The 27,565-nt window shown below is 40.6% G+C and overlaps 1 protein-coding gene and 1 non-coding gene across 2 annotated transcripts in view; both read left to right on the plus strand.

Annotated features, from left to right (window-relative positions):
- The window catches only part of EXOC4 (exocyst complex component 4), an 814,897-nt gene that overhangs the window by 722,418 nt on the left and 64,914 nt on the right, over window positions 1-27,565 (plus strand). Inside the window, exon 15 of the mRNA XM_060020916.1 lies at window positions 21,648-21,789. Coding sequence (XP_059876899.1) covers window positions 21,648-21,789 — 142 coding nt within the window. The remainder of the gene's footprint in view (window positions 1-21,647; window positions 21,790-27,565) is intronic.
- LOC132431424 (U6 spliceosomal RNA) lies at window positions 14,309-14,415 on the plus strand. The gene has a single exon (XR_009520730.1). It is a non-coding gene; the product is annotated as a U6 spliceosomal RNA (small nuclear RNA).

Genomic DNA, 27,565 nt, shown 5'->3' on the forward strand with positions numbered 1-27,565 from the left:
TGGAGAATTGTTCTGCCCCTTTTTTCTGTAATTTTTGTAAGATGGAGAAAGAGAGAAAGGAAGGAAGGGAAGGGAAGAAGGAAAGAAGGAGGAAGGGAGTACGTTTTCTTAAGGCACGATGTTTGCACAAACTAATTGAAAAAAAACCTTTTTTGGAAGAGTTATTGCCTCCTTAAAAGTGCTATAATTTCCATGTGAAACGTATGCCTTCTTGCAGAGGCAGAGAGGAGTACCCCAGGCAGTTCTAAGGAGACAATTTCTTACTGGTTGGAGTATACACACCATGAAGGCTGTTAATTCACAAAATGAAAAACTAGTTAAGTGTTCAGCTGGGTCCTCCTCACCAGTGGCAGCTGCGCCCTCTCCCGCGTTAGTGTCTGCTGAGCTGAGGGGAGCCTCTCCCGCGTTAGTGTCTGCTGAGCTGGGGGGAGCGTGGTCAGGCCTGCTGATCACAGCTCATCTCAGTGAGTTTACGGCCGCTCTCTGAGCTTCGTTGGGCATCTCTCCTGTCTTCGTTGAAGTGAGCAGGCCAGGGGTACCAAAGAGGCTCTGAGTTACTCTGTGTATTTAAAACTTTTCTAACTTGCTCTTTGACTTCCTTCTGTGTCCCCAGCAGAACCTCTCTGGCTCTACACATGTGTCACTTACACTGCAGTCATCCATCGGTTAATCCCCGCAGCCATGTTCTGAGCTAATTAGAAAGCAACATCTTTATTCCCATTTTACAGATGGAAAACCTGAAGCAAAACAGTGTGAGCTATGCTTAGCCAGTGACAGAGCTCGGGTATTGATCTCGGAGCCTCATTACTTTTCATTAAACTAAAAAGACATCTTACTCTGCCTCTCTAACTTTTTTCTTCTCAAATTCTGTACTTCTCATTCTTCAGCACCCCTCATTGTACATGATGAGTCTGTCCATCTGTGATTTCCACTTCCTCATATGACAGATTTTTTTTACCAATCATTCATCTGTAGTGCTTTATTTCCTTCTAAAAAATCCGTTTTGGTGAGTCTTGGACATGTGTTCTAATTTCTGGATTAGAAAGTCCTTTATTTCTCTTTCTTATCATTTAAGTTGCTTCCTTACCTAATAAAAGAAGTATAATGACATTTTAACAAACTTGAAATATCAGAATTGCTTAAGTTCAAAGCATGTTTTTTCTTTTATTTATTTATTTATTTACATCTTTATTGGAGTATAATTGCTTTACAATGTTGTATTAGTTTCTACTGTATAACAAAGTGAATCAGCTGTATGTATACATATATCCCCATATCCCCTCCCTCTTGTGTCTCCCTCCAACCGTCCCTATCCCACCCCTCTAGGTGGTCACAAAGCACCGAGCTGATCTCCCTGTGCTATGCGGCTGCTTCCCACTAGCTATCTATTTTACATTTGGTAGTGTATATATGTCAGTGTTACTCTCTCACTTCGTCCCAGCTTACCCTTCCCCCCTCCCCATGTCCTCAGGTCCATTCCCTACGTCTGCATCTTTATTCCTGTCCTTCCCTTAGGTTCTTCAGAACCTTTATTTTTTTTTTTTTAGATTCCATATATATGTGTTAGCATACAGTATTTGTTTTTCTCTTTCTGACTTACTTCACTCTGTATGACAGACTCTAGGTCCATCCACCTCACTACAGATAACTCAATTTCGTTTCTTTTTATAGCTGAGTAATATTCCATTGTATATATGTGCCACATCTTCTTTGTCCATTCATCTGTCGATGGACACTTAGGTTGTTTCCATGTCCTGGCCATTGTAAATAGAGCTGCAATGAACATTGTGGTACATGACTCTCTTGGAATTATGGTTTTCTCAGGGTATCTGTCCAGTAGTGGGATTGCTGGGTCATATGGTAGTTCTATTTTTAGTTTTTGAGGGAACCTGCATACTGTTTTCCATAGTGGTTGTGTCAATTTACATTCCCACCAACAGTGCAAGAGGGTTCCCTTTTCTCCACACCCTCTCCAGCATTTATTGTTTATAGATTTTTTGATGATGACGATACCTCATTGTAGTTTTTTTTTTTTTTTTTGGTGGTACGCGGGCCTCTCACTGTTGTGGCCCCTCCCGTTGCGGAGCACAGGCTCCGGACGCACAGGCTCAGCGGCCATGGCTCACGGGCCTAGCCACTCCGCGGCATGTGGGATTTTCCCGGACCGGGGCACGAACCCGTGTCCCCTGCATCGGCAGGCGGACTCTCAACCACTGCGCCACCAGGGAAGCCCCTCATTGTAGTTTTGATTTGCATTTCTCTAATGTTAGTGATGTTGAGCATCCTTTCATGTGTTTGTTGGCAACCTGTATATCTCTTTGGAGAAACGTCTATTTAGGTCTTCTACCCATCAAAGCATGTTTGAAAGCATACTGTGGTAGGATGTGCAGAGGGAGTATTATTCATGTGTCTTTAATGTTTAAATAAAGCAAGTCTTAGATGAACACTGCAAATGCAAAAATTTACAGATTTTCACTCTGTATTAGGGAACTTCTTGTGATTCTGTGTGTTACGGGTTTTTTTGAATTGCAGAGAATAAGGAAGGGCTGGAAGTGTATTCCTTACAAAAGTGAATTTGGCTTTCCTCTGATTTTGCCTTTGACCTCTGACTGTTCTGTCATGTTCCCTGGTCTTGCCAGCTGCTGCACCCTACATCCATCTTCTCCGGTAGGCGTCCCCTACTGAGGAGACAAAAAGGCACATGGTCAATTAGCTCGAGAGTCATAATGGTTACAGCTATAGACAAGGATTCATAAATCATGTGTTCTATTGAATTTATCCAATAGTTAATTTCTATTGGATAAGTTTATCTAGTTTAATTTACTGGATCAGTGAAGTCCTATCTCATGGAGCCATCAGGGAAGATATTCATTCATTTGGTAAATATTTATGGATCAACTTGTTTTAACAAATAACACAGTACCAGCTATGTGCTGGGTCCTGGGGACATGAATAAACAAGACCCAGCCTCTGCCTGCAGGGGATTTATAAGTCATGGAAAAGACAGGCATGAAAGTTATTACACCATATTGTGATTCGGCAACATACTATGGGAATATATAAAGTGCACATTTTAAAGGAGAATATAAATATCAGAGAAGGCTTTCTGGAGAAGGTGGCAGCTCATCTGGATCTTAAATGATTAAATAGTAATTCACCAGACAGAAGGGCATTTTATGGAGGAGGAACCAAGAAGGGAGGGGGAGGGGAGGAGAAAAGGCTATGATGTGAAAAAAATATGGTGAGTTCAGGGTAATTCAAATATTCCAGACGGCTGGAACATGAGGTTCACAGTAGGGGAGCAACAACCATGAAACTAGAGATGGGGCAAAGGTCAGCTGGGATTTTATTTGGAAGACGATGTCAAGATATTGAAAGATTTTATTTTATTTATTTTTTAATATTTATTTATTTATTTGGCTGCACAGGGTCTTAGCTGCTGCGTGCGGGATCTTCGTTGTAGCATGCGGGATCTTTTAGTTGGGGCATGTGAACTCTTAGTTACGGCACATGGGATCTAGTTCCCTGACCAGGTATCGAACCCGGGCCCCCTGTACTGGGAGTGCAGAGTCTTAGCCCCTGGACCACCAGGGAAATACCAAGATATTGAAAGATTTTAGATGTAGAGAGATGGTCAGATGGGGTTTTGGAGTGATTTTTTCAGCAAGACTACAGAGGAATAATTCTTGAGGCAAAGAGATTAGTTAGAAACCTGCTACATTAGTATGGGTGATAAGACTTCCCTGGTGGTGCAATGGTTAGGAATCTGCCTGCCAGTACAGGGAACATGGGTTCGAGCCCTGGTCTGGGAAGATCCCACATGCCGTGGAGCAACTAAGCCTGTGCGCCACGACTACCCAGCCTGTGCTCTAGAGCCTGTGAACCATATCCACTGAGCCCGCCTGCCACAACTGCTGAAGCCCGCGTGCCTAGAGCCTGTGCTCTGCAGCGGGAGAGGCGGCCACAATGAGAGGCCTGCACACCACAGCGAAGAGTGGGCCCTGCTTGCCGCAGCTAGAGAAAGCCCGCGCACGGCAGCGAAGGTCCAGAGCAGCCAAAAATAAATAAATAAATTTAAAGAAAAAATACTAGATTAAAAAAAAAAAAACGGGTGATGGTGAAAACCTGAACCACGATGGAGACAGGGAGGTTGGATTTAGAGATTACAGAAGAATGATCAGCAGGCCTTCCTAGTTAGATATAGGAAGTGCAGGAGAAGGAGGCATCCAAGGCCTTTCCAGGTTCCTTGGCTATACAACTGGGTGGACCATGGCTGTGCTAAGCTTTGTGCCAGGATATGGAATTAGCTCTGCCAAACAGGGCCAGAAGTTAAAATGACGCTCGTTAAAATGAAACCCTCCCTGCACATCATGGATGTGTAGTACAGCTTACATCTACATACAAGCAACTAAAGAAGAATATCCAGATGATTTAGTTGAGCTAGAACTTTATTGTATAAAATTCTCCTTAGGATATATACTCAATTGATTCACAGAAATTTCTCTCATCGTAGAGATAATTGTATTAGTAGTAATTGATCTGTAATACACAAATTTAGTCTTAGATGGTGATCATGATCATTGTTATTAGATGATGATGATGATGATTATTATTTTCCTAGCAGAACTGCTAGATGTTGCAAAATGGACTCATTCAAATGTCTTTTTTTTCATGCCCTGTGTTTGCCCCATATTGAGAGATAAGAGTGAAATAGGGTTAACATGTAGAATTATAAGCATGTTAAGATAACTGTAAGATAAATAACCTAGAGGGGTTCAGAGGTAATTCCCACACTGGGCAATAAACTTCTGAATACCCCTAAAGTAACTCAACTTAGTATTGTTGGTATCACAACAAAAGTTCTTGTGAATGGCTTAATGAAGGAAGAGGTTAACGCTACCAACTAAAATTAAGATGTGGGATCCTATATAAGTTTCATTGGGAATTGACTCTGCTACTGATTTTGCGATTACTTATAAACATGTTTGCTGTATGTACAGTGCTTTCATGTAAAATAATGGCACAATACAAAATGGACCATTTGTGGTACCCAAGGAAATTAAAACCCTGTAAAATTCTTCTACATCTATTTTGAGTTCTGTATCTCATATGGAAGAAATCACAATTGTTTAGCAACCATCCTTGCTAATAGGTAACATGAGAGAAATATTTTATGAAAATCCACCTCTCTGAGGAGAGGTTAGAAATCACATTCAGTTCAAGAGGGAAAGAAACATAAAAAGAAGCAGCAAGTAACATTGTTATAAAAGTGTACTACAGACCACTCAGTGAGCTACAGACGATGGATGGTGCTCTCTTGATATAATTATGACATCGATATGCTGATAGTCGTGATGGGAGGTTGCAATTAGCTTGATGTTTTCAGAAGTCTAATTCAACTAAAATAGGCTGAGACGTAAGTTCTCCACTTGTCTTTTAGATGATTTTCCTTCCAAGAGGGAAAAATATGGAGACTAAATATTCTGTACTTAATTCTGACCAAAAAGAAGAAAATTTAAGAAGCAAAAATTATAATAGTCTTTGGAGAATTTTACCAAATGAGAGTTCACACAGCAAAGAAAGTGAAATACATTTTCAGAGATTTGGGAAAAAAATATAGATGTGATGGTTAGAACCTATCAAAGGGAATATAAATATAGTTCATGATTGAGGGGTGAGAGATTATACAGTATAAAATTTGAACCATATAATGCTAAGTAATTTCAACAAAAAATAATATCAAACACACTCTGTGCCAAGGTGTATTTTTAAAATACACACACACACACTCACACACACACACACACTCATACACACACACTCAATCCTCACAATAACCCATGAAGTAGATACCGTAGTTATTCCCATTTTTTACATACCGGGAAACTGAGGCACAGAGGTGCAATTACTTACTCAAGGACACACAGCTATTAAGTTATCAGGTGGTGGACCAGAATCTGAACTTCCTCAGTGTGCCTCCACAGTCTGTACTTTTAGCCACCACGCTGCTGTACAGTATCCAGAGAGCTCTCTGATGAGCTCACATAGAAGAATCATAGATGAGTGCAGAGCAGGCACACGAAATGTAAGGGGAGCCTTTAGGTAAAGAGTCAGGGAGGCGAAACCCAGAATGCCTTGCTGCTCATTAGAGATGCTGAGGACGTTTAGGCACAGAAAACAGGAAATGTATAGGCCCCCAATTAGTAAAGTAGTGAAGGCCATTAACAGAAAGCACAACGATTCTATTTCTCTTTTGTTTCTGTCTTACTTAGAAAGGGGACTGTTCTTCCAACGAAAGGGTAGGACAACTCGTGGTAAGAAACAGTTGTGAGGAAAGCATCAGGTGGCATCTGTCTTCCAAAGTGGAGTTCAAATATATTATGTTGGGGTGTTTAAGGAAACTTGCTGAATTTGAGGAAATGTGGAGCATGTAAAATATGACAGAACACCAGATTACAGCAGATATGCCTATTCTTTTTTTTTCCTTTTTTTTAATTTTTTGGCCACGCTGCATGGCACGTGGAATCTTAGTTCCCTGACCGGGGATCGAACCCATGCCCCCTGCAGTGGAAATGCCTATTCTTAAAACAGTGAAAGCTGAAGAAATTCTAGAAACTATAGACAAAAGTTTGACAGTGATCCCTAGAACTGATATGATTGTTGGCACCTAGAACAATGTGATGATGGACAGGAGACAAAGGAAGGCATCATAGCTGCCCAAGAGCCACCAAAAGAGACTGGACAGCATTTATAATGGAGAGAATGGTCAGTGTGCATATATCTGTCTAGTTAGTGGGCAGAGACAAGTCTAGCCACAATCTCAAATGTGTATGTTTAATTTCCAAATAGATATGAACATGTTTTTCAACTTAGCTCTTTTGTTATATCAAACCAAGATTTACCAAAATCACTTGTTGTTTCTCTGAAAATGAAATTCTATTAGTCAGTCCAACAGAGGAAGATGTAAAAATGTAAGAATGTTATTCACTTTTTAAAAGGGAGTGTTCTGATGAATAGCCTAAGAACAAAGAGATCTAAGCCTTTATGGGTCAATACCTAGATGGTTCCTTCTAAACTTCAGGCCTTTAACCTGGTTGCCAGAGGGCTGGTGATCCAAACCATGGAGCCCAGAAGTTGCGACATACTTAGTGTTCTCACGGACATGGAGTATTTTAGAAGATACCTCAGTATGAGGCCGAAGCTTTTATATAGTCATTGAAAGCAGCTCCAAACTGAGTGACTTCGCTAAGATGAAAAGTCTAGGGACTTCCCTGGTGGCGCAGTGATTAAGAATCTGCCTACCAATGCAGGGGACATGGGTTCGATCCCTGGTCTGGGAAGATCCCACATGCCGTGGAGCAGCTAAGCCTGTGTGCCACAACTACTGAAGCCCGGGCGCTTAGGGCCCGTGCTCTGCAACAAGAGAAGCCATCGCAATGAGAAGCCTGTGCACCACATCGAGGAGTTGCCTCCCTGCTCTCTGCAACTAGAGAAAGCCCGCGTGCAGCAATGAAGACCCAACGCAGCCAAAAATAAATAAATAAAAGAAAATAAAGAAGTCTACTTTGTTGAGCCTATACCTTTAATCTGTGATTTCTTTAGAAAACTGCAGAAAACCCCACGGCACGGTTTTCTGAAAAATTAGACAGCAGAATGGTTCTGTGAAACATTTCCTGAAGGGAAGATTGAATCTACTTTGCAAGGGAATCTTGGCGTGCATTAGTCAGAATGAGAGCAATTTATAATTTGTTCAGTACTCAGTAAGCACCAAAGAAATTATCCTACAGTTCGTGTAACTAAAATGATAAAGAGAAAGCAAGTCGTTCGTTTCCAGGTAAATATTATTTTTATTACTTGTATAGCTCTTCCTGCCACTCCTCCCCATTCTGTAGGAGTTGTCCCATAATTTAAGTGTTTGGCTGGTACTCGGAGGTTGCAGTACAGTGGGACGTTGTTTGCTTGTGACCAGATCCTTCCTCTTCAAGGGCAGTGGTTTGCAAACAGCTCTTTTAGCAGCAGACTTGTCCTGCCAAATCTTAATGGGTAACGAATGAAAGAGGAGCTTCTCTGATGGCGGAGGAGGGCAAAACCCAGAGAATGGAGATTGGGAGATTAGGAACGCTATGGAGCACATCCTGAAAATCCTTGCCTCAGGGGTTACGACATGCCATCGAAGGGTGACCCAGGGATTCTTGGTGACCCTTCATCCCACTCCTTCCTGCTCCAGATGTGCTCTGAGATCTGAGTTGCCTTAGCTCAGAAATATCTCATGAGCAGAAGGTTATATTTATTCATCAAGGCTCAGTCAGGAAAACAGAAGCCATTTTAGGGATTTCAAGCAAGAGGGAATTGAATACAAGGAATTAGATGTTTTAAAAATTGCTAAAAGGGCTTAGAAAATAGCTGGAAGGAAGCAAAGAGCAAGGAGAACTAGCGGCTGGCTTGCAGGGAAATGAAGAAATACAGGAACTGCGCCAGTGGTTTCACCTGCCTGCAGGCAGGAAGCAGCTGTTGCAGGAGCGCTCCTGGAAGCTGCCGCAAGCCTCTTATTTGCCATCTGCTTGAGCATCTTTCTCCCGCTGCAAGAGGAGAATGATGCCCTCCCCTCCTTTTCGCCTTCCACATCTTTCGGGAGTGCCTCTCACTGGCAGAATCGAAACTCCAAACCCTACTGGCAAGAAGTTGGAAAATGTGCTTCCAGGAAAGGGGCTGGGGATGATGCCAAGATGACAGCAGACAAGGGCACAGACTATTTGTCCATCTCACTTTCTGTAGTAAATTTAATCTAGGGTGATATCAAAAGGAACATAGTCCCAAGAAAGCAAATAAAATAACAAGTCTCCTATGGTGGTAAATATAGAAACCATCTTTCCAAAATAAGCCTGATTCAGCTGTTTTAGCCTTAATAGAAGACCTGACTTGTCAGTGTCTTTATGTGCATATTGAAATAATTTGTAACGCAATTTCAGTGTCTTCAAGTGAAATCGCAGTTTCTATCATTTTAGGTCAAAATTTCAGAGTCTGTATGGATTCGTCATCATTACTCCCTTACCTCTACCACATGGACACATACTCGTGTGTATTTCTTCTCTCTCCTCATAGTGCCTTTGGCAGGAGGGAAAATAAACTGTGGCCATGAAATAAATGCTAATTCAAAATATAAATATAAATATGACCTTTCCAGTCCTATGTGAGTAAGGAAGACCTGATCTCTCAAAAACACAATTTCAAAGCTTTTTTGAATATCCTTTTGAACTCCTAAGATAACATCCCAGTTCACTTTGCTAAAGAATCAAGTACTGGGGACATCCTTTTCTGGAAAAGAGAGATCCTTGTCATTCCTCCCTCAAAATAAGGTGAGGAAGACAACTTGATCTCCTCCCAAGCTGCTTTTGAGTGTCATTCCTTGCTTTCCCACCAAACGGCCACCTCCTCATGCCTGCCTGAAATGCCCTCTTTTACTGGATTTGCAGCCCTGAAGAAAATCATTCTCCCCTTTTTGTGGATGAAAAGAGCAAATTTAAGCCTGCCACCCTGAATCCTTTTTTTCCTCCTGCATGTCTCCACTGATTTGAACATTGGGAGAATTCTGTAGTGTTCTCAGACCTTTGCAGTTCCTTATTTAAAGGTCAAAATGTCATGAGTTTATACAGTTTGAATGTCTTAATATCTCAACATGTGATTTCCTTTCTGTGCGTTAGCCACAGGAACAACTAAGCCCACAGCTGTCTGGTTTTTTGCAAGGTGTTTTGATGAGTAAGGAGATGAGTGTAGGAGTTTCACTCTTCCAGAGTTCCCACTAGGAGATCCAACAATAATAGCGTAGATTTACTGAGCCCTTACTATGTACTAAACATTGTTCTGAAAGCTTTATGTGTTCTATATCGTTGAATCCTTACACAGACCTTTGGAGGCTGAAACAGTAACTGCTCCAATTCAAAGTTTTCACAATTTGCCCAAGGTTATTCAGTTGAGTCGAGTCAAGTGGTTGAGTCAGAATTTAACCACTACTTTCTGAGCCTAAACATCGGTAGCTAACCCCAAAGAAATGTTGTGGTAGGTAGAAAAATCAGGTTCATAATTAATATGAGAACCATACTCTTTTACTTCAGGAAATAAAATTATTTAGATTTTCAGGCAATATCCTGAAGTTATATAATCACCTGATAGATAAATGATTGCTTCTCTATGTAGCTTACCCTTAACTGGCATAAAAAACAGATTATTAATTTTGGTTTTTAGAAAGTTGGTTCTGGAAGCATCTCTGTGAACTGTTAATTATCCTAGGGATTATATGGCAAGACCAGAATGGATGTGTGAACAGTATTCATGTGTTACTAATGTATAAAGACAGAAATACGGCTGGATATTATGAACCTTCACAAGGCATTAGTCAATAGGTGTGTGGCACCCATTCATCAGCTTAGCCCGCACAGGGAATATCTGACCCAGCAGAAATGAAAGGGGAGCTACTTAACCGTTATCTTTACTGCATCCTGGAGAAGTGGCCACGCTTGTCCTCACTGAGTAGAAATTCTCTTAGCAAAATTTACATCTGCAAACCCTGCCCTGTGTGTTAGCAAGTTAATTCTCTCCATATTTCTTACTTCCAGCCTGCTTCAAAGCGAGCTGTCACCAACTACACAGCTAGTCTCGGTGATGGTCTGTGTGCTTGGTGGCCGGGTCAACTCTGTCTTGCAGTTAAGTCAGTTGTCTGTGTGTCGTCCGCATAGCAATAGGATCAGAGTGACCAATGCTTCTAGAATTCTACCTATTTTTCTCATCAGGTTTTCCCATTAAATGCATAAAGCTAGTATAATCGTTCCTTTACCTGAAGCTATATAGATAAAGGAGAAGAATACTGGGTTTTTGTCATTTTGTCATTTTTTTCATTCAACACATTGTTACTGAATATGTAATAGTAGTAGTAATAGTAATTGCCTTATATTAAGCCCTTGTGTGCCGAACGCTATTCTGTTTATATATTTTCTCATTTAATATTCAGAATCCCATGAGGTAGGTATGAGGATTCTCCTTTTACAAGTGGAGAATCTGCGATGAGAAGTTCACCCAAATGGTATATGAGAAAGTCAGAATTTGAACTCAGGTCTGTTTCCAAAGGGTACCATCTTGTTCATTGAACTTGATACTTGACTGCAGGTTGCAGAAATTGCTTTCTATGCTGGGGCTACAAAGATAAAAGTGAGGTTGTACTTGCTGTCAGTCAAAAAGGTGATGTTTATTTCTCAACTTGGCCCAAACTTATGAATGATGCAGCTGCCTGAGCAGGAAACTCGTGAAAAAAGGCAAAGAAAAAATTAAAATGAAGACGGGTGACATATAGGATTTTCATTTTAACTCCTTTAGTTCTATCTTCATTTGTGGCACTTTTTTGCTGTCATATTGGGTTACATGCTTTCTTTCCGTTTGGTTCAGTTTTACCATTTGTAAATGGACCTAATGTTTCTAATTTACCCAGTGAATAAGCCATCCCCTTAGGCTCTTTGGAAGTTTTACAAATGCAGAGCGGGAAGGATCCTGTTTGAACACACGCATAAGTGTTATCGCTTTGCTGTATAATATTTTTGCCTCTAAAATTCTGTTAAAACTTAAATCTGTGTCGTTTTTTCACCAAAATATCTGGTTAAGTATTTAATAACATTTTAAGATGCTCTTAGATGCAGGGTTGTTTTTGCCTCTCACTGTGTGGCCTCTCCCGTTGTGGAGCACAGGCTCCGGACGCGCAGGCTCAGCGGCCATGGCTCACGGGCCCAGCCGCTCCGCAGCCTGTGGGATCTTCCCGGACCGGGGCACGAACCCGCGTCCCCTACATCGGCAGGCGAACTCTCAACCATTGCGCCACCAGGGAAGCCACTAGATGCAGGGTTTTACAGGAATACAAAAGGCTTACAAAGTCCATGGAAATCTAAGATAGCTCTACAGTAGTGTCTTTCAACAGAAGGACAGGAGCTATTCATTAACGTTTCCCCCCATTTCTCTTTCATATCTGGCAGCACCTGAACTGGCCGTACCGCACACCTTTTTAGTAGACGATTAGGTTTTTACCAAGCCTCAGGGAGGATTATTTGGAAGAAAAGAAAAATCAATCTTAATGTTTCCCCCCAGGACTGAAAGAGACTGAGGTCTGTTCTATCATTCCCAAGGTGTAAAAACCATGTGTGTGTGCCGTTTGCACTGCATGGAGATAGGAGTCTAATGCTAAATGTAATGGAGGTCCAGGGCCTGCTCAAGCTTGTGACCATCAAGCACTGTTTCGTGAGGAACTGGATGTGATTTTCCCACTATGGAACTCTGTGGTGTGTAGGATAAACTGTTGGCTCAGAATTGGCCTCTCTCCTTGGTAGCCTAGGGAAACAGCTATCCTTTTTTACCTTGGTTCTTACTTTTGATTTGTTCTTCACAATGGGCCTTACACAAATCTCCCTTGCTTTCCCTGTATAGGTCAGCATTTGGCATAATTCTGCAGTTTCAAACACTCATAGGCTTTCTGGAGCTTCAGTTTCTTACCCTGAAATAGAATAATGTCACAGGCTACTAAACTATTTGGAAAACATAGGTTAACAGCATTGTGAAGATATAATGGGAAAAAAAATTATGAAATTCTTTGGTTTGTTCTTAACTTGAAGATTTAATTCAATAGGCATTACTGCTGAGTGTAAAGAAGAGCTATAGACTATGAGAGATACCAGGAAGAATAAGTTATTGCCTTTGTTGTCCTGGGTCTCACAATCTACCAGGGAAAATACAGTGCAAGGTGAAAGTGGTGAGGCCAGAAGAGGGGGGCAGAGAGTTACTAGAGTTCAGGGGACGGTCCCTAGCTTTGTGGCAGGTGCTGTGTTAGGGACCACAGTCCCCATTTTGGTCCTCACAACAAGGCTCCGAGTTGTAGAGATGAGGAAAATGAGGCTTGGGGTTGTTAAGAAATGTGTTCTAGAGGTGATTAAAAAGTGGGAGAATAAATTTTACTCCTTTGGGAAACAATAGAAAAGAGTATGGTTTCACAGAGATGAAAATTACTCTTAAGCATCATCCACAAAATTAAGTGCAAGTTATTTTTTTTAATTGAAGTATAGTTGATTTACAATGTTGTGTTAGTTTCTGGTGTACAGCAAAGTGATTCATATATATATATATATATATATATATATATATATATATTCTTTTTCAGATTCTTTTCCATTATAGGTTATTACAAGATATTGACTATAGTTCCCTGTGCTATACAGTAGGACCTTGTTGTTTACCTATTTTATGTATAATAGTGTGTATCTGTTAATCCCAAACTCCTAATTTATCCCTCCCCCCTTTCCCCTTTGGTAATCATAAGTTTGTTTTAAGTGTCTGTGAGTCTATTTCTGTTTTGTAAATAACTTCATTTGTATAATTGTTTTAGATCCCACATATAAGTCATATCATATGATATTTGTCTTTCTCTGTCTGCCTTACTTCACTTAGTATGATAATCTCTAGGTCCATCCATGTTGCTGCAAATGGCAAAAGTGCAATTTCTTTGTCAAAGCTGGTCTTCGGGTTCTTTTGGTGTAGGTTTTGTTTTGTTTTTGTTTTTGTCTTATAATAGTACATTCCCAAATAAATGTTATTGAACATCTGGGACATTGGGCTGGGCAGTGAGTGGGACAGGCATATACACATGTGTACGCATGTACATACAGGTTCTAATCTGAATAATGCGTAATATGTCCCCATACTTTACAATCATAATTTTATAGGTCAAGGAGCAATTTGAGTCAGCATTTTGGTTTTCAAAATCAATTGACTTTGCTAGTTTAAACCCAAAATTTCTAAAGTAATCGGGACTGAAAAGAGGTAGTTACTGTTTGGGGACAGAAGAACCATTGCTTCTGAAATAGGAAGCAAAATGGAGAGAACCTACCAAACATGTTTCTTAGATAAGGCCCATACTTATGTAGAAAAGAACTTAAAACTAGGTTCTAAATTGTTAGGAGAGTGGGAAAGAGTGACTATATGACTTGACAATAGGGGCTAACGCTAGGGCTGTTGGCAAAGAGTAGCTAGGTGTTAAAAATGTGTTTCAGGAAAGAAAAAGAGTGATTGGAAGAGTCACCATGAAATTTTAGCTTGGAGTAATTGGCTTAGTTAAGGAGGAAGAACGTCTCTATCATAAGAAAATTCAAATTAGATGCTAATAAGACAGTAGATACTTTAGCATGTGAAAATCACCTATCCATACTGGAAGCCAGTAGGTTTCATAGACAAATAATTTAAGAATACTTATAGTAAAAAAAAAAAAAAAAGAATACTTATAGTGCTCGCTTCGACAGCACATATACTAAAATTGGAACGATACAGAGAAGACTAGCATGGCCCCTGCACAAAGATGATGCGCAAATTCATGAAGCGTTCCATATTTTTAAGCAAAAGAAAAAAAGAAGAATACTTATAAGTGCCTAATGTGTACAAAGCACTGGGGTGGAGGAAGGTTAGCATACATATGCTGCAAATAATTTAAGGGAATGAATAAAAAGTAGGGACAGGGGACTTCCCTGGTGGCGCAGGGGTTGAGGGTCCGCCTGCCGTTGCAGGGGACATGGGTTCGTGCCCCAGTCCGGGAAGATCCCACGTGCCGCGGAGCGGCTGGGCCTGTGAGCCAGGGCCGCTGAGCCTGCACCTCCGGAGCCTGTGCTCCGCAACGGGAGAGGCCACAGCAGTGAGAGGCCCGCGTACCGCAAAAAAAAAAAAAAAAAAGTAGGGATAGTGGTGCAGAGAAGTTAAGAAGGCTGAGGATAGAGCTAGCTGGCATTAGAGTTCCAACTTGGATCTGTGGTATTATAGTGTAGGACACTTTTAAATCCTATCCTAGTGTTGGGCTCGATAGTAGCATATCCCATAGGTATTTAAGGAGAAAAAAGAGGTTAGATGGGGGTCTCCTGTCACAGCCCCTATTGACTCTGGAAGCCCCAGGAGTTCTTAGTGTCACAGGCTAATTGGCATCCTTAATTTTATTTTTTTATAATGTGTGCCAGATTACAGCATCAAAGGATCTCAAAATTATTTCCAAAATCTAATAATACATTGTTCTAGGAGTTAGGAAGGTCCTATTGCCACCATTTTCTAAATAGGAAAACTGAAGATTGAAAACTAAATAATTTTATCCCAGGTTCAAGCAGAGATCTTATGTGGTATCTGTACAAACAGGAAGAGGAGTCAGAAATAACGATTATACCAAAATTTGATCTTCTAAACTGTTTTCCAGTGAGAAAATCTAATGAGATCATTCTTCATTGTCTTTTCCCATCTTCTAAAAAGTTTGAATTCACAGAGTTAACCTTACTTTTCCTTCTATGACCATCTTCCCCTTTTCAATTTATCACTTTCATGACAGCTGATACTAGTGTAAGCTAATATTGCAACAATTTTAGATAATATTGCAGATGCACAAGGACATCCTCCTATGAATCAATTAGAGAAGTCACAGTAAGTTGCCATTGAAAGTATAGCAGCTGCATCCTTGAAAACAGATGCTCTTCTGGGTCTGAATGTGTTCAATTTTGACTAATTTTAAGACCTAAACATATTTCAGTCTGGTTAATATTAGGATGTGGAACCACTTGAGACATCCTAATGTCCTAGGCTGATTGCTTCTCCGTGACAGTTAGTATATGGCTTTCCTTGAGAGATGCTGAGTATTCGATATGCCAGGGATTTTATTTAAATAGAAGAGAGAGACCCCCAAGTCTTGGCTTCAGGAAGGTGGACTCATGAAATCAAGGTGACTTCTAAAGGCAATATAATTTATAGAAACAGTACTTAGGCTTTAGGGATTGGCCAGAATTGTCTTAAATTGTACTTTTGCAAGATTCCTAGACAGCCCAGGAAACCAGCTGTAATAAATTACTTCCCTATCCTACTCTGTCCCTAGGATATACTCAAGAAACTAAAGTGAAAGTTATAGTTGTAAATGGCAAGTCATTCCTTCTCCTGCCTAATCTTTACCAATCTGTTATTATATGAATTATTTGTCATGTTACATTGGTCAATTAAATCATTTGTTCTGTTTAAAAAGGCCTTGATCAAGCTCCTGTAATGCCTCCTGTTATTCTGCTGGCCCTGAAAATGTGGGTGCGTGTGTGTGTGTGTGTGTGTGTGTATGTATATGTGTGTGTATTTGTGTTTGTGTGTGTGTGTGTGTGTGTGTGTGTGTGTGTATAAAATCCCTTACTTGAAGGAGTTAATGATCTGGTAGGGATACATACTGATAAACGGATAATATCAATGGAATATGATAACTAATAGAACTGTGTGAAAAACACAACCAGAGGAACAAGTGACCCTGCCTGGAGAATCGGGAAAGACTTTCTGAGCAGAAAGCATGAATAGTTCAGAAAGAGGAATAAGAGCCATCAAAGGTATAGAATCCTAAAACACCATAATATGTTTAGGGAATTTGCTTTAAAAGGGTGGCAGGTCAAAGGGCCCAGAGTTGCAGAAGAGAGGAGTTGGAGAGGAAGGAGAAAGTGATGAAAGATGGAGAAAAACTGGGTTGGGCAGAAACCCAAAATCATGGAAAGCCTTGCTAAGGAGGTTCATGATATAAGCAATGGGAAACATTGATACTGTTTTTACAAGTAATTGACATAGTCAAATTTTGTGTCTCAGATAAGTAACTGTTTAACTTATATTTAATTAGCTAAATATGGAAGATTGAAGTAAGGTAGGGGCCAGGCATTGAGGCAAAGACATCAGTTAGGAGACTATTGGCGGTAGTCCATGGAAGAGATGAGGGTTCCACCAAGAAAGTGAGCAGATACAGAAATGACAAAATATATTAAGAAAACATTTAGGAAATAAAGTTGGCAGAAATTATTCCTTGCTGAGGGGAGTGAGAGAGGAGATTACTCTCAGTATTTGCAGCTGAGATTTCCTAGATTTATATACCACCAATAGAAAGAGAATTCAGGAAAAAGAGCAGATGCTAAAGATAGACTTTAGTTTTGAACACATTGCATTTGAGAGGCCTGCAAGATGTACAGTAAAGATAGCTTGCAGACAGTTGATCGAATGTAGTTTAGGAGTCAACAATTCCAAGATAATAGAAAAAACCATGAAAATTGATGAGCTCACTCAGAGAGAGCATATAGAATGACAAGCAAGGGAGACCAATAGAGAAAAAAAATCCCCGGGAACCCCAGCATTTATGGGTGCGCTAAAGGAAGAGTATCCAGTGAAGGAAATTATTAAAACAACGGCAGGGAGGTGAAAGGACACCCAGAGAACTTTGGTGCCGTACAAGCCAAAAGAAAGCAGAATTTCAAGAAGGAAATGGGCAGTCCTGTGGAATGTAGCAGAGAGCCTTTCTGAGGGTAGGATTGAAAAGTGCCCAATGGATTTGGCAATTAGGACACCATTGGTGACTATTATCAGAATAATTATTTAATAAACAGGTGAAAGCAGAAATCAGATTATGGAAGAACTAATGGAAGGCAAGACTGTGGAGAAAGCAAATGCTGACAGTCCTTTTGAAGTCTTAGTAAGAATCTGAGGGACTTCCTTGGTGGCGCAGTGGTTAAGAATCTGCCTGCCGATGCACTGGACACGGATTCAAGCCCTGGTCCGGGAGCATCCCACATCCTATAAGCCCATGTGCCACAATTACTGAAGCGCACGCTCTAGAGCCTGTGAGCCACAACTACTGAGCCCACGAGTCACAACTACTGAAGCCCGCGTGCCTAGAGCCCGTGCTACAAGAGAAGCCACCACAATGAGAAGCCTGTGCACCGCAACCAAGAGTAGCCCCCGCTCGCTGCAACTAGAGAAAGCCCGTGCACAGCAACAAAGACCCAATGCAGCCAAAAATAAATAAATAAATACAATATTTAAAAAAAAAAAAAAAAGAACCTGAAGTGCTCAAGAGAGGAGTTAAGAGAGTGGGAAGGACAAAGTGCCTGGGGAGCACAGCATGAATTTGGGAAAGTTGCTGAGAAAGAGAAAGGAACTAGCCAAGTACTAGTGAAGGATTGACAGGTGGTAGTGAAGACTTTCGGGGGATTAAAATCCAGAAAATGCTAGTGGCAACAGTCTGTACTTTGTTCTGTTTTCCTGTCAAAAGATGAGTCGCAGAATTAGCCCAGGATTAGATCAGGTTGCCACAGAAGAATCTACCTAGAGAGTCATTGGCCAGACAGTGGCATATGGCCGCCTCCAGCCACAAGCAAGGCTGGGAATGCAGACATGTAGCTTCTCATAGTCTACCGTGGAGTGAACAAGAGAGAATTGGCAATATCTGTTGGTTCACCTAACAAGCAGTGTCTGCCCCAGAGACCAAGGTTCAGCATCCTCATATAAACCAACCAATTTAGCACAGAAAGCCACAGTCACGTTGCCACAAATAGTTAGGCGTCTCAAAGATGCATGCTTTTATGCAGTGGTTGTAAGAAGAACAAGGATACTTTGAATGATCTGATGTGCCCCATCCCCACTATTAGAAAAACAGCTCAAAGTGCATATCTTAATAAAATAATCAAGTACTAATATTGTTAAAGCCTAATATAGGTGGGCTCCGCCAATGTGAAGAGCAATCCCTGAGATAAATATACAGCCACGAACCTCTGAAAGATTGAGTGTGTATGTGTGCGGGTGTCCAGTAACCTCCTATCTTGACTATAATCTCCCAAGCAGATTCTCTCAGCATTGCTTTTTTGTAGATTTCCATTTGACATTTGAGAGCTAGGTAATTGTTTTGTGTTGGCTTTGCAATGCTCAGCACTTCTTTTCTCAGTATATTCCTTCTTGTTAAGAAAACTTCATAAATTTCAGTGAGCCCTGAGGAATTCTCAGACCAGCTTTTCAGTGGAGCCCTGGGCATCAGTTTTCATGTGCTTTACTAAAATGTTATTTTTGCTGTAGATTACAGTCTAGCTAAATGTACAGCAGGCTGCTATTCTAAACTATTGCAAGTTTTATGTAGACTGCTTTCCCGGCTATTAACTTACTCTACTTGGATTCTTTTTTTTTTTTTTTTTTTTAATTTGCAGAGTTTGGCCAGTCAGCTGCTACACATGATGAAATGACGTATTTCTATAAGAAGAAAGGGAATGTTTTTTAACTTGGTGAAATTTGTCCAAAATGCCTTTGGTAGGTTGGGAGATTAGTATAGCCTTAGACCTTGGACCATGAGCCCAGTTTCCTTAGGATCTGATTTCTTCCTTTTTATTTATTTATTTAAATTTATTTATTTTTGGCTGCACGGGGTCTTCGTTGCTGTGTGTGGGCTTTCTCTAGTTGTGGAGAGCGGGGGCTACTCTTCGTTGCGGTGCGTGGGCCTCTCATTGTGGTGGCTTCTCTTGTCGCAGAGCGTGGGCTCTAACGCGCAGGCTCAGTAGTTGTGGCACGCGGGCTCTAGAGCGCAGGCTCAGTAGTTGTGGCGCACAGGCTTAGTTGCTCCACGGCATGTGGGATCTTCCCAGACCAGGGCTTGAACCCGTGTCCCCTGCATTGGCAGGCAGATTCTTAACCACTGCGCCACCAGTGAAGCCCCTTTCCCTTTTTTTATTGATATATACGTTGCTCTTCATGGAACAGGTAGTGTCACACAACAGAGAAATCAAAAGCACTAAAATGCCTTGAAATATTAGACTAGTGTTACTTATAGTTGCTTTCATCCAGTCTGCCAAAAGAAAACATTATGAAGGCAGTAATCTCACCTTGCAGTCAAACAACTTGAATAATGATAGCATTAGAAGGAAAGCAGTGTCTGCATCCAGTCCTGCAGACCGAGTTAGTGAACATCTCGGACGACGCCAAGGCTGGTAATAAGTTTAAATCTCCATCGCTATATTTCCTTCCTCCTTACACGTCAGTTCCCTTGAACAAAATTCTTTTTTGTGTGTGTTTGCCATGATATTTTAATTTATTGAAGTCAGTTTCCACTGAGGAGAACTTAACCTTTTAATTCTTGACAGTCTCTCCAGGCTTGTCTCTGTGCTTGGCTGAGTCTAGGAACAGATGCAGCTCTGAAAGCCCACAACTGCAGATATGCCTTCCACGACATATGTTGACTCCCTGCTCTGTGAGGTGGACACCTCCCAAGTTAGCCAGTAGTGCCTCGCCAAATCCCATGTCCCCTAAGTCCAGGGAGCCCTTCTTCCAAATGACACTGCATCCTCTGAGAAGGAGAAGAATTTTCACATGGAAAAGCAAAAGATACTAATAAATGGAAATTGAACCTCAAGGTGGATGGAATTATATCTTTTAAGTACCTTGTTGCTATAATTAAGCTTAGGACTCTTAACCTGGACAAATCACTTGCTAAAGAATAATTATTACTTGTGTTTATTATTTATATTAATATTCAGTGAGTTTTACGTGCTATTGTCCGAAGCAGTTTATCTACATTAACCCATTCAATACTCCCAACAGCTGTAATTTACTCAGTGTTCCCAACAACATTCTGAAGGTATGTTATCTCCATCTTACAGAAGAAACTGAGGCGGAAGGAATTTGCCATTAGCTCTTGGTCACAATAATAAGTAAATAGTGGAGACGGGACTCAAGGCCAGCCTTTGAGGCTCTAGAGAATTCAAAGAACTTTTGAATTAAATTGCCAAATTATTGTTGATGATCTTTGAGAAATTATGGGGAACTGGATACACAACAGAAGTCTAGACATAAGGAAACGTAGTTCACATTTTTGCTATTTAGTATTTTCCTGTAGAAAATGGCCAAATGCTATTAAATATTTTATCAATTACTTGCAAGAGATAGAGAAGGTAGGTTTATCAAATTTTCCCAAAAGACCTTTTTAGGGCTTTTAACCGATTGTAAGTAAGCTCTGTTTGAGTTAAGGAGAATGCAGCACATCCTGTTCCTCGCCCCACACCACCCCAGGAGATTCTAGAGCACGGCTTCTAGAACAAGGGAATTGATCACTCTTTCTAGACAGGTCAGACCACTCTGTGGTATTTATTATGTTTGGTCCTAAGTCCCACATTTCAAGGGAAATACAGAACAATTGGAATTTTTTTTTGGTGAATTATGAGAATTATAAAATGACTCAGTTGGATTATTTGGAGAATAGTTGAAAAGTCTGGGGACATTTAGCCCAAAAAGGAGAAGACTTCAGGGAAGCCAAAAGAGATATCTTTAGTACTTGAAGTACTGACACAATTAAGAGTGATTTTTAAGTTGGCAGAACCAGGGCCAATGATTAGAAGTCAATGACAACAGACATGGCTTGATGTAAGATGGTCACATCTTTCTTAGATGGAATAGGCTGCCGCAAGAGGAACTGAGTTTCCTTTCACAAACATTTGTGTGGGTGTGCAAACAGAAGCTGAACAGCCACTTGAAGATGTACAAATAACACAAGCATAGACCACATGGTTGGGCTAGATTACTAAGTTCACTTCCAACTCTGAGCTCCTGTTTCTGTCATTCTGTGAATTGATGCAAGACAATCAGCTGGGCTTTTATGTTTAATCAAGTACCGAAATAGTCTGTCATGTCTCAGATGTCTGATGCTGCCAACACTAGTATTAGCCAAATTGATAAAAACAACATGATGAACAACAAAATCATATGTCATTTCAAAAGCTATCTGTAGGCATCTAATGAAATGATTGGTGTTTTGTCCTCACCCCTTCTTTCAGATCTGTCTCCTGCTCAAGATACCCACGTGAATGTGGATCTCCCACCAGTGTCAGAGCAGATCATGCAGACTCTGAGCGAACTTGCAAAATCTTTCCAGGACATGGCTGACCGCTGCTTGCTGGTCCTACACCTGGAAGTAAGGTATGACACAGCCAAGCAGAAGACTGTGATTTAATTGCACTGTGGGTCATAAATCACTCGCTTATGTCTGGAGAGTGTCACTATCATTTTTGGTTCATATTATAGATGTCTTTTTTTTACACTGAAAGTGATTTTTAGTGTTAAAGTTTTTAAGCACATGCTGTATTGTGAATATGGTGGTTTGGAGTTTGCATGGCCTATGACATCAGAATGATCTAGATTGGAATGTCTATACTAGTTGGCTAGGCCATCTTAAGTCAGTTAATTAACTTTACTAACTCAGTTTCCTCCTCTTAAAAATAGGAACAGTAATTTCTAACTTAGAGATTTTATAAATGAAATGATAAGTTATAAGTACAATGCCTACCACAGAGTAAGTGCTCAAAATATGGTAGCTTTTCGACTATGATGACTTTATTGCCATTGATATTTTTAGTAAGGTACTATGCTAATCTATACTAAGAAGGGAGTATACAGATGCAAGAACCATGATCCCTTTCTTTAAGAACCTAAAACCAGGACTCCTCCGGTGGCGCAGTAGATAAGACTCCGCGCTCCCAATACAGGGGGCCCAAGTTTGATCCCTGGTCAGGGAACTAGATCCCACATTCATGCTGCTACTAAGAGTTCACACGTCACAACTAAGAAGCTGGCAAGCCGCAACTAAGGAGCCCTGGAGCTGCAACTAAGGAGCCCACCTGCTGCAACTAAGACCCTGTGCCACCAAATAAAGAAATAAATATTAAAAAAAAAAGAACCTAAAACCCAATTGAAGACATTAAGTTCAATCATAATTCAAGAAATTTCCAAGATATGATATTCTTGGACTCTTGCTTCTTCCCCTGAAGTGTAGAATATTCTGATTAGCTTTAGTAGACTCTATTATCACACCTCTAGAAACAGTAGGAAGAAAAGACCAGAAAGTCTCCAATCATTTATTTATTCATTCAATAAATATTTATTGAGTGGTGTCTTTGTTCCAGACAGTGGTCTAAGAATTCGGATACAACAATGACAAAAACACTCAAGGTCCCTACTTTCATAGAGCTACATTCTAATTGGGGTAAACAGCCAGTGAGTAAATAAAAAGGGAAATTTCAGGTTAGTGTAACTAAAAAAAAAAAAATAGCAGAATGGAATTAAACCACGCTATCAAATAGAAATATAAAGTGAGCTTACACATGTGAACCACATAAATAATTTAAATATTCTAATGGTTCCATTTGAAAATATAGAAACACGTAAATCATAATATATTTTATCCAACCCGGTATATCCAAAATATTATCATTTCAATGTGGAATTAACATAAAAATTATTGATCTATTTTGCATTTTTTTGTCCTAAGCCTTTGAAATCTACTTCATCTTTTATGCTACGGCCCGTCAAAATTTGGATTAGTCACGTTACAAGTGTTCAGTGGCCACATGTAGCTATTGTTATACTGGACAGTGTAGAGAACGGCTAGGGTTGATGAGAAAGGGAGATCTGGTATTTTGTTTCATAGATAAAATGGCCAGGGAAATTGTGCCGAGGTACCAAGAAAGAGCCATCTGTACAAAGACCTAGTGGAGAAGAGTTTCAGGCAGGGAGGGGCACTCACGAGGTCCTGAGACAAAACCAAACTGGCAGATTTGAGGAACAGAGAGGAATCCAGTATGATTGTAGCCCGGTGAATAAGGAGGTGGGGAGGAATGGAAGGAAAGGTAAAGAGGCAGGCTGGAGCCTGAGCACGTGGGGTCATGGAGCCCGACTCATTATAGGGTCTTACAGACCACGTGAAGAGTTCGGATTGTTTTATTTTTTTTATTGAAGTGTAGTTGATTTACAGTGCTGTGCCATTCTCTGCTGTACAGCATGAGTTCATATTTTATTCTAAGTGCATCAAGAAGCTATTAGAAGGTTTTAAGCAAGGGGGAGATATTCATTCATTCATTCACTCATTCACATTTTTAAAAGATCAGTCTGGCTGTTGTATGGGAAAAAAATTGCAGGGAGAAATATGAATGGAAGCAGAGGGATCAGTTAAGACCAGATATGAGCACCAGAATGACAGAGGTGAAGGCGTGAGAAGTGTTGGATTTGGGACATGTTCTCAAGGTAGAGCTGATGTATTGATAGATTGGATTGGGTGCAGGACTGGTGGCAGTGAGAGAAAGAAAGGACTCCAGGAAAACCACAGCTTTGGGGCCAGGACTTCAGGGAAACCACAGAGCAAAACTATGTGGATGCCAAGACCATTGAGTGAGGTGAGAGAGACTGAGGGACTGGGAAAGGTTGGGGGAGGGGTAGAAATCAAGAATTCCATTTTGGTGATGTTTGGTTTGAGATGCTTATTAGACATCTGGATACCAATGTCAAAGAGACAGTTGGATATATAGTTTTGAAACATCAGGATCAAAACCCTCAGGATCTGGGGCTTCCCTGGTGGCACAGTGGTTGAGAGTCCGCCTGCCGATGCAGGGGACACGGGTTCGTGCCCCGATCTGGGAAGATCCCACATGTCGTGGAGCGGCTGCGCCCATGAGCCATGGCTGCTGAGCCTGAGCGTCCGGAGCCTGTTGCTCTGCAACGGGAGAGGCCACAACAGTGAGAGGCCCACGTACCGCAAAAAGAAAAACAAAAACAAACAAACAAAAAACGCTCAGGATCAGAAAGTGTATAGTAATACATTTTATTTTGTATTACTGTGAGACATTATTAAAGTTGATAGAGTATTGCCTTTTTGTTTCAAGTCTTTAGTAGATTTAGGTTTTAAAAATGTAAATAGGAGGCTTCCCTGGTGGTGCAGTGGTTGAGAGTTCGCCTGCCGATGCAGGGGACGCGGGTTCGTGCCCCGGTCCGGGAGGATCCCACATGCCGCGGAGCGGCTGGGCCCGTGAGCCATGGCCGCTGAGACTGCGCGTCTGGAGCCTGTGCTCCGCGGCGGGTGAGGCCACAGCGGTGAGAGGCCCGCGTACCGAAAAAAAAAAAAAAAAAAAACAAAAAAAATGTAAATAGGATTTTGGTTCGTATGTTTGGACTCCTGTTAGAACTTGGCTATCTTGCAGGTGTGCTCAGGCAAAGCTTACTTGATAACGTATTGTTGATGTCACTCCTTTTGTATGCTGCTTGCTTTTTTCATTCTTCATTATCTTGTCCAGTGAGTTACTTCTGTATTGCTTGTGGAGACCTTCGAGTAGGGCAACTGAAGTAGCATGGTAGATTTCAAGTCTATTTTACTCAGCATTATTTCTGATCTTATTTCTTACATTCAGTTGTTGAGAAATAAAGACTTTTTCTCTATGATTTCTGATTTGTTTTATGATAAGTGTTAGATTTGTTTTCTATTTATTTACAAGCTGACAGTGAAATAAATCGGGTATTTTCTGTGAATAAGATAAACGCAATCGACGGGGGGAAAAAACACCCAGTAACACTCTGATGCCTCTGTTACCTGGGTTGCATAGAAAAACAAGGGGACATCAAATTAATTACTGTCACGGCTCCTGGAATTTATGCCATTGGTTGTGTGGGTTCACGGTGTGCTCTTCATTTGGAATTATCAGCCTGTAGTGTGTAGTCAATTCCAAGTGGGATACTTTCAAGGCATCTTTGCCTTACCCAAAGGTCTTTGAGTAAGATCTTTTCAATCCTTGACCTCTATCCTGCCCTTTTTATTTTTGTACATATTGGCAGTACTGTTCTTAATAATGCCGAACATATTTTAGTCATTGTTTATTAACTTTACAAGAAACCATTCAATGCTGTAACACCTATTGCTATATCTCCTTCATCATTAGTTTAAAAACAGAAAAAGATCATTTTAAGAATAGATAACAAAAAAACACTGAGTTTTAGAGTCCTGGATGCAGAATTATCTTTCCCTGACTTTAAATGAAAACAGTAAACATGTCTATTTTTTCCAAATTAAATTTCCTTATGTCTTCATTTAACATGGTTTCAACATTCAGGTTGCTTTCCTATGAATGTGCTCCAAATTGTCTTTGTTCCTCTCAAGTACGGTACAAAAAACTAGACAGAACACTCCATGTACTGCTCAGATAGTGAATGTTGACACAATTTTATTCATTCCTTGTCACAGTAACAAGCTTTTGTTTGTACAGTTGATGATAGAAAATTAGTAAGGAAAATCTCAAATAAATCATTACTGTAGTTGTCCAAAGCTAGAATAGAGGAGATGGCTAAGTGCTCTGGGCACCCATGGTGGGTGACTGTGGAAGAAACCATTAGCACATAGAAGGCAGGAATCAGGTGTGCCTCCTTCACCGCTCTGGCTCCAGAACCTGGAACAGTCCTGCTGCATAATAAGCGCTCCGTGACTCTCGAGAATTAGCTGGTTTGAAATCAAACCCAGATAAAGTAAGTGTGGGTTCCCCAAACAAAACCTGTTGCTCATTAAAGAAAATGAACGGGTTTGGAGATCATTTTCACTTGGCAGTCCATGACATGTATTTAAGAGGTACAAAGACTGCAAGGCCAGCATCATCCTTGTCACCATCAGCAGCTAAGGTTTGTTTTGTTCCCATCCCGCTGTAAAGGAGAATTAGAACTCAGGCCGTGTGGTCCAGGAGCTGGTACAATGAAGAAGTGGCTAGTTAGGCACTGTCTCTGGCACTTTTACCCAAGAAGCCACTATAATAAGAGAGCACAGATAGAATAGACAAAAAAACTTAATGGGAAAAAATTAATGGGGAAAGCTAGCAAGTCCAGAACAACTTCAAATGCCAAAAATTTGTCTTATTCCCTCAAATATTTTATATCCATAGCCCATCTTTTTCTTTAACATTGTTAAAGTTAAAACCAAAAAGGGTTCTCCCCGCCTGTGTGTCTATCCACACGTACTTTTTCCTCCTAATAAACACTTTATTTGTTTCACTAAAAAAAAAAAAAAAAAAAATGAAAAGGGTTCTCAAATCCAGTAGGTTCTGTGTTGAAGAACCCATCCAAAGAGCATGTGACATTTTACCTGTGTCACTGTAGGTCACATTTAACCACTAAGCAGTGCTTTTTTAAAGTTTGAATCATAAGGCATGTGACACCCCCAAGAGATGAAAGACATGGTGAGACCATTAAAAATTGTTGACGTTGTTTTTTTTTTTTCTATTTGAACTTTAGAAGAAGAAAATTAAGTTGCCATTTGAGTCTAAGATGCTAAGAATGTCACCTTTATCAGCTGATTTCTCTCACCATCAGGAGGGTTCTAAGTGGGTTGCACAGTAACTGCCTGTCGCTGTTGGTATCCTAAGTGTGCACTTTCTGAAAATCAACCATCCCGCTGTGTAATCAGCACTATTTGCAGAAAACCTTAATGCCAAAGTTGTGTTAAGGTCAGCAACAACATGCCAGAATTCAAAAGAAAAAGAAAAAAACCCTTTTTCTGAATTTGACATTTGCCAATGACTATTTTAATTTCTTTTCATCTCTAATCATTTTGGGAGAGGAAGATAATATCTTAAAACAGTTTTTATCTCTCCTCTCTGCCCCTCACTTCAGGATCGCATAAGCACTCACCTCCAATTCATAGTAATTTCCTACCTAAGTAGTCTCTACTTCTAATTTCTACCATTCTCCACCATTAATTCACTCTTTATACTGTGCAGAGTCATCTTGCCAAAGCTCATATCTGATTATATAATTTCACCTCTTAAAATCCTCTTAAGACTCCCTGTGACTTCTCACATAAAGCCCAGAGTCCTTAGATGGCCTCAAAGCTTATGATGACCTGGCCCCTGCACATCTCCCCAAGCTCGCCTCACGCCTCTGTCATGTGATC

This window comes from Delphinus delphis, chromosome 9 (genome assembly GCF_949987515.2).
Source record: "Delphinus delphis chromosome 9, mDelDel1.2, whole genome shotgun sequence".
Lineage (NCBI taxonomy): Eukaryota > Metazoa > Chordata > Mammalia > Artiodactyla > Delphinidae > Delphinus > Delphinus delphis.